This window comes from Grus americana, chromosome 6 (genome assembly GCF_028858705.1).
Source record: "Grus americana isolate bGruAme1 chromosome 6, bGruAme1.mat, whole genome shotgun sequence".
Taxonomy (NCBI): Eukaryota; Metazoa; Chordata; class Aves; order Gruiformes; family Gruidae; genus Grus; species Grus americana.
In genome coordinates, this window is record NC_072857.1 from 27677052 (window position 1) to 27689070 (window position 12019).

A 12019-nucleotide genomic window follows, 5' to 3' on the forward strand; every position below is an offset into this window, starting at 1 on the left:
TGTTTCTCTAAATTATCAAATTTGACAAAGGCTCCCATGTTACGTCAGGGAAAGGGCTACAGCAAGCTTCTTTTGGCAGCTTAAGAAAAATAAATAAATAAGCAAGCAACAGACCTTTCTCTCCATTTTGCAGTGCTGGAGAAGCATTGCGTGGGGAAGCATCCATGCTACTGATCTAGGCAGAATAACAAGATACCAGTGGTGATGCCAAGCTCTTATAGCTGTATCCCTTCCTCTGTGGAACACTTGCAAAAGCAGATGTACCACAACAGAGTACTCCCACCCACTGCACTGTCACTGTATCTACCACCACATGAAAAAGACAAAGCAACAGCAACCCAGCTTCACAACATGCTTACTACTGCTACCGTCGCTGTATGCCGCTTTAAAGACTACACTCTTCCTCTATATAAACCTACTTGCTGGTAAATCAAGGTTAAGCATGTTTTAGCATCTAACAAATACATGTAAGTGGGATGTATGAATGCAGTAGAGCAAATCCAGGGTCTCATGAGCTTTCTTAGTGCACCTTGCTAACATTAGAACTACTGGGAGTTCAGCCTCTCTGTATGATCCTTATACTGCACTGCCTTGCAGTCTGGACAGTTTCTCAGAGTACCAGCTCCCCAAAGGGTGGCTGTTCAGCATGCTGGCAACTGTACCCTTAGACAGAGCTCTTGAGGCAGCAGGCAAAAATCATTTATACATCCCCTCAGCCAGTTCCCACAGGACACATCACAGAACAGAGATGAACCTGCAAATTCACTATCCGTCCTTCCTGTGTTCTTTGCTCTGCCTCTCCTGACAATTTTTGCCTTTTCTTTTTCACAAGGGATAAACCTGGTGGACAACAACCTAGGGTCTAATGAGGTGAGCTCCTTCCTATCTATGCAGACACCTGACAATGAGTGCGGCTCTGCGCTGTCAGCATTCAGATTAACACTACACGAACACCACCAAAAAAATCATCAAGTCCTATTCATACTTAGTCTTCTTCTGTGTAATAGGCTCTTCGTTCACAGCTTTAGGATAAGATACATATACTAACATGCAATTCAAGCATTTACAGCTGAAAACCAGATGATGCAGTAAAACAAGTTCACCAAGTGAAACGAAGCCAGTCTTAAGACTACTGTATGTTGCCCCAGAAAAAAAAGAAATGTTTAAGGAGCTTCTGGCCTGCTACTCGTACCTTGCTTTCTTCACCTTGCCTCAGTCTCCCAGGGCTGGGTGGTACTGAAGGACGTTTTCTCCCTTTCTCTTGTTGGAAGAGATCCTGCAATCTTAAAAAACAAAACAACAAAACCCAAAGAAGAATTAATTAAAAGTTAGGTTACAGGTATTAGCTGTGAAAGGCACAAGTTATGAAGTTTCTTCATGCTAGAATACAGCCAAGCATGCCTTCACAAGCCTTTACTGCAAACTCAGATGGTTGCTAACATATGCCAAAGCTATGTTTGTTTTGAATGGCCAAAATCAGAACGTTTTCTTCACCTCTGAGATAATTTTACCCAATTAATTGCTTTCCCATGCTCCCCTCTTTCCCTCTCTTCCGACTTTATTCAAATAAAACTTTCTTCTCTCAGACGCAAGTTGTGCTCCACAACACAACACTTTTATTATCTGGCCTCAGATGATTTTCTGTTCCAACCAACGAGCTCTGTGGTCTTAACCAGTAGAGGACATTCAGCACAAGCTGTCATAACACACTCTACACAGCAACTGCGCTACAGGGAAAGTACAAAAGAACCTCCTGCCTTCTACAACCAACACAGTACCAGTATTGCTCATGATTCCAACATGTGTCCTCTTACCTATTATTCCAGGCTTGTAGCATCTCACAAAGTCCTTGCTTTTTGGCTATCAGAGACTCAAAAACAGATTGCAGCTGTTGAGGTGTGTCTAATGATGATGAAAGCAGCCTTGCTTGGATTTTCTCAGTCCAGTTTCGAAACTCCCCCTCTTCCATCTGCCAAAAGAAAAACTGTCAGTGTTCTCTGACCAAAGATGACACTAGATCCCAGTGGCTTCTCCACACACTTTGTAGCCTATGGTCTGCCAATGGAGAAACAGTCCATTACCTCCTTTTGGGCAAAGAGGTCTTCCATCTTTTCTTCTCTCGTTTTGCTGAAGGTGTCCGTTTTCAGAGAGGCAAGGCGATCATCAACAGCAAGATACACTTGTGACACCCTGTCGACAGGGATACAAAGAGTTACGCTGTGACTACTTGGACATCTTCAACATTCTTTAATAAAAGTCTGAATGTGTTTAAGATTAGCGTTTAAGAATACAAAAGACAATATATGGCAGTCTTCTGCACAATAGGCCATCCCACTGAATTTACAGGGAAAGTTGGAAAAAAATTCATCAGCGTAGCAGAAACCTAGGAGTTACATACACTGACATTCCTCTTCACAACTTATTCTTAGCAGTGGAAGTTGTCAGAGAGCAATACAAAGACATTACTAGCAGAGGGGAATTGTTGTGTCATCTGTGTTTAGGAAGAATCTGGGACTGCAAGCTACACCTCCACCAGAAGGGCTCAGAGACAGTCAGAGTGAGTAACTCTACTTCAGCTCTAAACAAAGCTCCACAGGTTCTGAAGTCAGGCAGTCACAAGACATCAGCCATACAGGAATGCTGCCACCAGGCAGAACAGCAGTCAGGCTGGATTTAATACAGTTTCCATCATGCCTGTCTCCCACCTTTTTGTTCTTACGATTAGAAGGTATCTAGGCTTATGGTAATTTACCTGAGACTATAAGAAGGTACCAGACTGTCTGCTGTTGTTATATTCAACAGCTAACAAAGGCAATGTCTTTTACGCACCAGAGAATTTAGTTGCCATGTGACCAATATAACAAAGACAATTCTGTCTAGACAACAGATCTGAGCAATTCCTTTGCAGTTTTTCTGGGCTGAAGGCAGGATTTAAATTTGGTCAGTTCTTCCAAAAAGGAATGTTAGGGTAAGGATACAAAGCGTTACCTGCAGTTTTCAGATTAAGCCTTCTAGGACCACCTCCTCTGTTACATTTTTAGTATTACAGGGAGGAATTAGAAATATTTTAGCTGTGCTTAACAAGGTAGTTTGTAAGAAGAGGTGACATTTCAGATACCGCCTAACGGTCAACTTTCAGTGTCAGAAACATGTTATATCACTCAAATATCAGTGCAACATTCAGGGATGGAGAAGAGAAGAATCTTAGTTTCTACTGGCTATGTTTAAGCTGAGCTGACACCAGATGAAAAGGGGAGAGATTAGTACAGACAGAGCAGGTAAAGTAAAGAAGATTCCAATACTACCCTCCCTTAGAAGTATATGCACATATAAATGTGTTTAAAACCATTACTTTTCTATTAAATAATGAATATTTAGCAAGTCTTATCTATGCTAGCAAAAAAGGTTTTGTGCTCTGCTAATAAAAGTCCAAAATACAAATAAGCTGAGGAAGGTATTAAAAACAAAGCTTACTTTTGAGAGAAATCCTTGAGATCCTGCAAAATAGTAACTTTTGATGGAGCCTGCCGTTTGATGTAGATCTTGGGGAGGGGGACACACACTTCCAGCAGCCGGATTGGAGAGTAGCTGAGAAGGCAATATGACAGCTATTAACAAGACTCTCCCCACATAGTGCTAATTCTACACCATATTGTGGTTTGTGGCCCTTATGTGTAAAGGGGCACTGTCAACATGTCCAGGGCTTTAGTTACTTTACTAGCAATAACACCCTGTTTATTTATCTCCTAGGCAAAAAAGTAAAGCCACAGGTCATGTTGCAAAAATAAAATTCTGAACATTTTCAAGATTAGACAGGGAAAGTGTTTCCCTTCTGTATCAAGGACTGGAGCCATCGATTCTTAGGAACACTGCCCACCCCATGCAGGACAGTGATGGCACCCGCAATGCCCTCTGCAAGCCAGCACACAATTGTGCACTTGTGGTTATAGTGCAGTTACATTATCCCATGCTTTAATCAAAGTGAAGGACAGACCTGATGAATCCTTACTAGAGCTATATGCTTCATATAGCATTAGAGAGAGAAGAAAGCTTTTTAGCAGTGGACCTCACCTGAAAGATGCCACCATCTGATTATAGGAAAAATACTGGTGATAGTCATGGTGAATGGAATGACCACAAGGCTCTGCATTGGCCCTTCGAGTGTACTGGTGCCCATAGAATCTCAGCTCAAGGTATTTTGCAAAAGACATAGACCAAGAATCATTGGAAAGGGGAACAACTGGTGTCACCTGAAAAATTGAAAGCCAAGCATCTTAACTTCATCCTTCAACCAAGATTAAGGACAGGCTAACCTAGACAGCAACCTAGTATTTCTAGTACCAGAAGCATCCATGACCCTGAAACATACTGAACAGCAGCAAAGATAACATTTATGCAAAGCTCAGGCCATAGTTACAATAAATTGGATAAACAACAACTGCTAGTTGATGATGACAGGTGCTAAACTGGGGGAGTACAAACATATCCTTCATGGAAGCTTCTGTTTGGGAATGCTATTTCTCTGCATAGAGACAATTTCCAGCAACCCAGTCAGCAACAGTGGTTTCATCATATACTTTTTCCCTGGTGATTCTTCAGCTACAAGTACATTGGTATTGCTCTGCAGTGTATTTCAATTTCAGCAGTGCTTGAAAGCTCAGAGCAGTCACTGCTTTATACATACTTAATAGCCACAAACATATTAGTGTTTACATGAGCACACAGAAATAAAAGGTTATAGAACAGGTGTATACACAGCAGCGTAGGGCTTGCCTTCAGCAAGACATTAACTTCCTCCAGGTATCTTTAAATCCAACACCCATCTTTAAGCCAGTGTAAACAGGTGAATTGAGTCATCCACATGAGTAATTGAGATGTTTTTCATTTCAGGTACTCCATGAATCTTTTCTAATTAAGTTTTACTCTCATCTCTTTGAAGGCTCTTAAGTTTTACAATGTTTAGCTAGAGATGAGTATCCAGTTGGTAATGTTTTCTTAGCTAAATTACAGAACAAGTTTCAAATAATACACAATCTTACTATCTTGTCTTTTTTAAAGCAATTTATCATTCCCCTAATTAATATTTTACTTACTTTCTAATGACTACTAAAGGAAGTCTAGACATCACATTGATGCAATGCAGACTGTCCAGTCCATAGCAGATCAAAGAATACCAAGTGGTTTTAGCCAGTTACGAAGCCAATAGGTCTCAGTGTCTGCCCTTCCCCACACGTAAACTCACTTGATGCTCATACTGATTCACTGCAGGGAAGGGACCATACTCTTCACCTCCAAGAGGGCAACTCCAATTTTTCCATATGTTAGAAATTAGTTTCCAGCAATATATCGACTCCACTTAAACCTATCCTCTCAGAGCTGGGTTTAACACTTCCCAACAGGACTATCCCACACAAGATGTTTCGCCCTCAACAGCCCAAATTCTACAAGAGGGATTCGTAGGTAGGTGAGACTATCTGTATCAGTAACAGGTTTTGTGTTAGTTTAGCCATAGCTCCAGGGATGAGCACTTTCTCAAAAACGCTGCCCTTCTGTAGAAGGTCAGTCACAACAGGAATACTAGATTGGAATAGCAATGATTCTTAAGCCCACATCCTTACCTGTTTGCACAGTCTGCACCAGGAGTAAGTAAGAATGGTGTGCTGGTACCCAGGGACAGGGGAGTCCAGCTCCTTTAACACAATTTGCACACAGCCTTGCCCATGAACAAAGCGACGAATGTGGTGCACCATTGGTGTTTCACAGAACATGCTGGGGCATTGGTAGGAAGGCCTTATAGAGAGAAATGGAAATATTTATGAATGATCATAGGCTAGACACTGCTGAAGAACTGATTCAACATATCCAATATGCCTTTTCATATCACTGTACTATTTATCTTTACTGTAAAATTTTCCTAAGCCTTTAGTGAAGGCTGTTTCTGCAGAGTGAGTTGTACTCATTTAGAAATAACATGGAGGGAAGTTCCCTTGCCAGCAATGACTGTATAGGTCCTAAAAGCAGACTGGATACTGGTTGCTATCACAATCTTTTTTGAATTAATCACTTTCTACCAACATATTCCACATAGTCCACAAAACATGGATCAAGCACTTGGAAGTGCCTGGCACCAAATTAGAAGACCACTTTGGCAGTGTACCAGAGCAAAGGCTACTGAGGACCAAAGATGTGTCAAAGAGCCTTCAAAATGGTAGTGTTTCAGGTCCTGAAGGAAGAGATGAGTTTCTCTTTGAACAGAAAAACTCATGACCTTTCTTTGGATGGGTTTCTTTTAAGTCAGAGAAGAGAGACTGACATCAGAAAAATAAAAACTGAATTGTTTAGCTACCAAAGTGAAAAATAGGGAATTCTTCAAAAACAGAAAGAGCCTAAAAAAGCCCAGATCCTCCTTGCTTATATGAAAAAAAATAAATTACTGAAGCTATGGAGATTGAGAAGCATTCACTTTAGCACACACTAACTTAAAAGTGAGCAGCTAAGCTCCTCCTCCTCATTGATCAGCACAAGGAGAAATACTTTTTCCTCCAGAGAAGGCAGAATATTAAGAGCATTTTGCTACTGCAAGTAGCCAATGGAGAGAACAGAGTAATCTTGGCTTTTGAGGAGTCATAGGCTACCTATCCAGCTTCACAGCCTGCTGAGACTCTGTATGAGGATCTAGTAGTACTGGTTATTACTGAAACGTAACAACTTGCACCTCTGTCAGATTAAATAAATTACACAGTACTTTGCCAGGGCTAAAAGTGTTCTAGACGATTTACATCAGCCACCTTGCAAATATGACAAAGCCTTACTCTGACACCCTCAGATAACACTAAAGAAGTAGGGGGGGGTGTTTCTAGAACTCGTATAAAAGTTCAAATAGGAACCTCAGAAAACTGTGAATAGTACAGTTGCTTGTCTTGAAAAACAGCTGTTTGGAATCCATGCTCAGACTCTTAACTAGGCCCATAGAGCCCTAATTGCTACAAGAAGGTACTAAGTGAACACATTTGTCTTTATGAACTTGTAAGTCTTGTTTCATAATCTGTTTGACTTTCTCATTAAAGGAAATAAGAGGGACAGGGCCAAAGTGGGAAAGCAGTGGATATATTTGCTTGTAAGAAGTGAGCATGAGTAAGTGAATTCTTAAATCCAGTTCCTCTTTCACTAAAGCACGATAATAAAGCAAAGGGAGTGGCAGATTTAAGTGGTAAGCTTTACTAGGACACAACTGGCTCTGTAGACTCGCATGCTGTTCTCCTAAGGGCACAGGAAGTAGAGTCTATGAAGAGGGCAGCAGGTCAACTTCGCAGAGCTATCAAAAGCTTTTCTTTTGTTTAGAATGATATTTAGAATAAGTTCCTCCTCACCTGAAACAGTAGCGCTCCAGAAAAATCCCTAGAGTCAGGTCATTTTTCCCATAGAACTCCATGGTCACAATCCTAAAGCAGAGAAAGAAAAGCTTTAGAGGGTGGATGCTGCCACTGTTAGCTGTTTTCCTCTTGACTGCCCTTCCTAGATTGTTGCTGTCAAGTTTGCTAATAATGAGATCAGAGTCCTACTAGAACAACTTTAAACTTGGCGTTTAAACGTTAAATACAATTCAACTGCACTTTTGAAGATCACATTCAAGAATATTTAGGCACAGTCTAGACAGCTTGAAGCTTCAAACACTGACATTTAAACAGTTACAAAAAGGGTATATCCAGAAGATGAAAAAAGCTTTAAGAAAACCTTATTCTTCTAGAAGATTTACTAGCATCTTTCATTTTCTCAGAACCTGAGGTGACCAAGCCACTTAAAGTGTGTATCAGTTTAAGAGTCACAATTCAGACATCTCTAATATCAGTATATCACATCCTCTTATTGTCACTGTTTAGCAAGCTTTTCACCATCACCTTTGGTTAATTCCTAAGCTTTTACAGCAACTCTAGACCCTTCCCTCTAAGAGAGCCATCTCTATATTTTCACCTGAGATAGACGATGAAACACAAAGACCTGTCCTGTTTAGTAGAGCTAGAAGCATGTCACAAGTTGCACACAACAAATTACAGCCCCCTAAACTGGAAATACAGTTAAAACTCTTAACACCACTGACTATAATATGAGAAAGATAACAATATATTCAAATGCCACTCTCAGATAATGCAATCTAGATGTATTCCAAGATTCTCTCAAGGCTTATTTTTGGGCTTGACCATTCTTCTGTGTTTATATAAACTAACTCTTCCCCACAAGACTGTATGCAGTGCCCCACCCCCCACCCACACATTACTCTGCAGTGAAAGGACCAACTAAAGCATTCTGGTTGAGGCTGGGCTTTCTCATTCATACCTTGGGGATTAGAGGCTATGGGATACTGCTCTAGATCCACCTGACCAGGCAACACAAAACTATTTTGGCAACAGTACCTGTTACAGGATGGGCACAACCTACTACGGAGTCCTCAAAGAAATACCACTATGAGGCAAGCACTGACCTTGACTTAGGAAAAAAGATAGCAATTATACAAGCTGTAGAGGAGTAGTTTTCATACCAGGGGCTAACACAGGCACTTGGAGCATTGCTGGACTGAGCAGAAGAGCTACTGAAGAGAACACAGAGCCTCTGATGGTTTACTGGGCTCAGGCAATCCACCTGGTAGAGAGAGAACAACTCATTTACTTGTTACAGACACCTCCATCTACACACAACTCCCGATGACAAAAATCTATTCTAGTAGTTTTATTTACAGACAAATCTCTGCTTGCTCCTTTTGTACAGATTAATCTTGCATTATCTCTGAGCTTCAGGTAGACTTGTACCATGTATAATTGGCAACTGCCATCTCGAGAAAAGCATAACTAGTATGCAAAATGAAACCAGTGCACACACATGTGTTTGCTTCTGTGGAAAGGAAGCTAAGGGAAACAGAAAACAACAAGAGCCCCAAGACAAACATCCAGAGTCTCCAAACTGTACAGTTTAGGACACCTTGGAATCAAAACTCTGCCAATATATTATACCTCAATTACTCATTCAGGCTATAGAAAGACTTCCAACTTTCTGTCCTCTGTGAAGAGATTTACCATGCTGCTGATGGAACGGAGTTGTTTCCCCTTCCACGCCCTACAGAACTATGAAGTTACCAAATACTTTTCTTTGGTCACTGAATAAATTTAAAACAGCATCAACCAGCCTGATCCAGAGCAAGGGCTAGTCTTACAGTTTGTAAGATTATAGCCTGTGAAGCTATACAGATTTAGATTTAAGCACCAACTAAAAAGTGACTTCTGCTCATGAACCTGAGGGCTGATTGGCCCAGGGACCAAAATATTTGACTATTTCAAGAGATCAGTTCTGTGACTCTTGTTCATAGACTTTTCTCCTGAACAGCTTCTAGTTCAAGAAATTCCCAAGATCCTTCTTCTCAGATACAAGTTAGTTACTTTCACAGCAGTTTCCCAAAACTTTAAATATTTTGATTATAAGCACATACTGCTGCCTTTGAAATTTCAAAGATTCCCCCTCTCCATTATGAGATTCTCACATTTCTTCAGATCACCCAAAACTTTTATGAACAGCCAAATACTTTAATGTAATTACAGCCTACTGCTGTTTCCAGGACATTAAGCCCTCTGAAGATGAAAATATTATGCTTTTAGAAATCACCAGCACAAGCAGCAAGAAAGCTCAGTTTCAGAAACTTCTTTAAGTTTGCTGCCCTTCCATGTATTCATTTTCACAAATCAGTCACGTACAACTGAGCTGAACAGGCAATGTAATACACTGATTCTTGGCCGATTCTGCATTTTTCAGAAAGCAGAGTCTCACCACCTCTTCCTTTTCTAGGGAAATTTTGCAGTCAGTCACTTGTTCTGCTTTCTTATGTCCACATAGTCCCTGGTTATAGACTTTAGTGCCCAGAGCACTGCAATCTAAAATACTGTTTTGAACCAGTCAAGAAAAACAAACAAACCAACCCACAAAAAAATCCACCAACTCTGGTTTAACTTTTAATATGAGACGCTACACCTTCTGTATTACCAGGAGAAACTGGTGTAGCCTAGGTTTTGAGTAACATAGCTTTGAATCTTACCTTATGAGACCATGAGGATTCACTCTGAGCCAGTCCCTTCTCATCCTCGTCAATTCTGCTCCCAGTTTTTCCAGTAGGGACACTAGACACATCCTTACTTTGGGCAAAAGGATCTGTGCTTTTCTGTAGTATCCTCCCTCCTCTGGCCCGATAGTCAGCCAGCATTCTGGCTAAGCTCTGGCTATCACCTAGATGTTCTGCTATTCTAGTATTAACCAACTCATGAGAAGGCAAGATTTGGATAGCCTTGGCCTGGATACTCCCATTCATCCCTTGTAGTCCGGAGAGATCCCGCAATAATTGTCTCTTCCTTCTGCTCTCCAACTCCTTGTATTCCTTATTGAGGAGAGGAGACCAATAAACTTGCTCAGGGAAGTATTCCCGGGCAGGGCACCTCATGCCTTTTTCAGTCAAAAGAAATGGTTCACGGAACATCATTACAGGAGAAATACAGAGAATGACATCTTTCAACTCCTGCTTAAATGCTGCAGAGTAAGTCTTGAGACGATCCTCAGAAGAAGTTACCTCTTCCGTGACATATAAACCAGTATCATCCTGGAGAGGGTCTCTGAAGACTCTCATCTGACTCTTGGATTCTTGCAGATCATCTACCTGTTGAAGAGGCTCTGGTGTCTGGCTATGCAGAGCAACCAAGTGCTGGTCCATGCCATGGAGGGGCAGCAGGGATGTTTCAGGTATTGCAGGAGGTACAGAGTTGAACACTGGAAATGGTGACTCTGCTTTGTGGTGCTCTTGCTGTTTTGAGGATGCTGTTTCCAGTTGACTGTTCTCTTGGTCACCTTTCTCAAATAAAACCCTTTGTTCAAGCAACCTGACCTCATCAGAGGACACTGACTCAGAGATTACAGGCAGCTTTTCAGAGGATAGTTCAATGTCTCTGACTGCTGTGCTGAAATCCTCACCATTGAAGAGATTCTGTTGTTCGTTTTCATCTCCTGGCTCCTCAATAAGGGAGTGAAAGGAGGTGTTTTTGGTCAGAGTAGGGGGCATGGCAAACTCATCCATAAGGAAAGATATTTCCAACTGGGAATGATAAGCCACACAGACCATGAAGATCAGGATCTCCTTCACACGGGCCAGCTCATACTCTGTAGCACCACACAACTTGATAGTGCAACCCAGGTGCTGGGGACACCCTTCAAAGAACATCAAGGTTTTTGTCTGATCTAGAAGAAAAATGAACAAACAAAAACATAGGAGTTAGAATGACAACTACAGTTAACCTGATCTTAGGTATCTCACATATTGAGGAGACTGTAACAGAAACTAAGAGCATCGGTAGCACAATCCAGCTGCAGAAGTTCACACCACTATACTCAAAGAACTTATTTTTGCAAGCAAAACAAGCATTTGCTACAAAACTTCATAAAGTCCAAGCGAAGGCCACATGGAACACGTTGGCCTAAACGGCACGTTCTAAGATCACTGCATACTCTGCAGCAGTGAAGCAAAAACCTCCACTATCCTCTCAGGCACATTTGTTCATCCTTACAAGTCAAAAGCCTACAAGATTTTGAGTGCAATTTAAAGGCTGGAAGGGGCCATGGGGAAGGGGAAGAGACACAAAGACTGCATCTCCATGAAGATTTACATCAACAGCATTTATGTGTGCCAGCACCATCGATAACCTGTCAAGCAGCATTTCTTCCTTTGCAGGCTTCCATTGCCTAAAGGGGGTTACAGAGAAAAAGGAACCTCATTTCTCAAAGGTGTACAATAACTGGACATGTGGGAGCGTGCATTAACTGCAACAAGGCAAACTTTGATTGGATATGTTAAGGTTGGACCAGATGATCCTTCAAGGTCCCTTCCAACCTGGGCTGTTCTATGATTCTGTTTCTATGTAGAAAAACTCTTTATGCTGAGGATAGTTAGACAACTGAACAGGTGCCCAGACAGGCTATGAAATTTCCATTCTGT

At 41.4% G+C, this 12019-nt stretch overlaps 1 protein-coding gene across 8 annotated transcripts in view; it reads right to left on the reverse strand.

Moving 5' to 3' along the window:
* The window catches only part of PIKFYVE (phosphoinositide kinase, FYVE-type zinc finger containing), a 68765-nt gene that overhangs the window by 15281 nt on the left and 41465 nt on the right, over positions 1-12019 (reverse strand). For all 8 annotated transcript variants that reach the window (XR_008577770.1, XM_054830802.1, XM_054830800.1 and 5 more), the window contains 10 exons: positions 10079-11265; positions 8537-8637; positions 7371-7442; positions 5619-5790; positions 4072-4250; positions 3475-3588; positions 2082-2190; positions 1815-1969; positions 1193-1283; positions 115-175 (listed from right to left, as the gene is read on the reverse strand). Coding sequence is in view for 7 of the 8 variants with exons in the window: in XM_054830802.1 (XP_054686777.1) it covers positions 115-175; positions 1193-1283; positions 1815-1969; positions 2082-2190; positions 3475-3588; positions 4072-4250; positions 5619-5790; positions 7371-7442; positions 8537-8637; positions 10079-11265 (2241 nt within the window). In the remaining variant the exon portion in view is untranslated. The remainder of the gene's footprint in view (positions 1-114; positions 176-1192; positions 1284-1814; positions 1970-2081; positions 2191-3474; positions 3589-4071; positions 4251-5618; positions 5791-7370; positions 7443-8536; positions 8638-10078; positions 11266-12019) is intronic.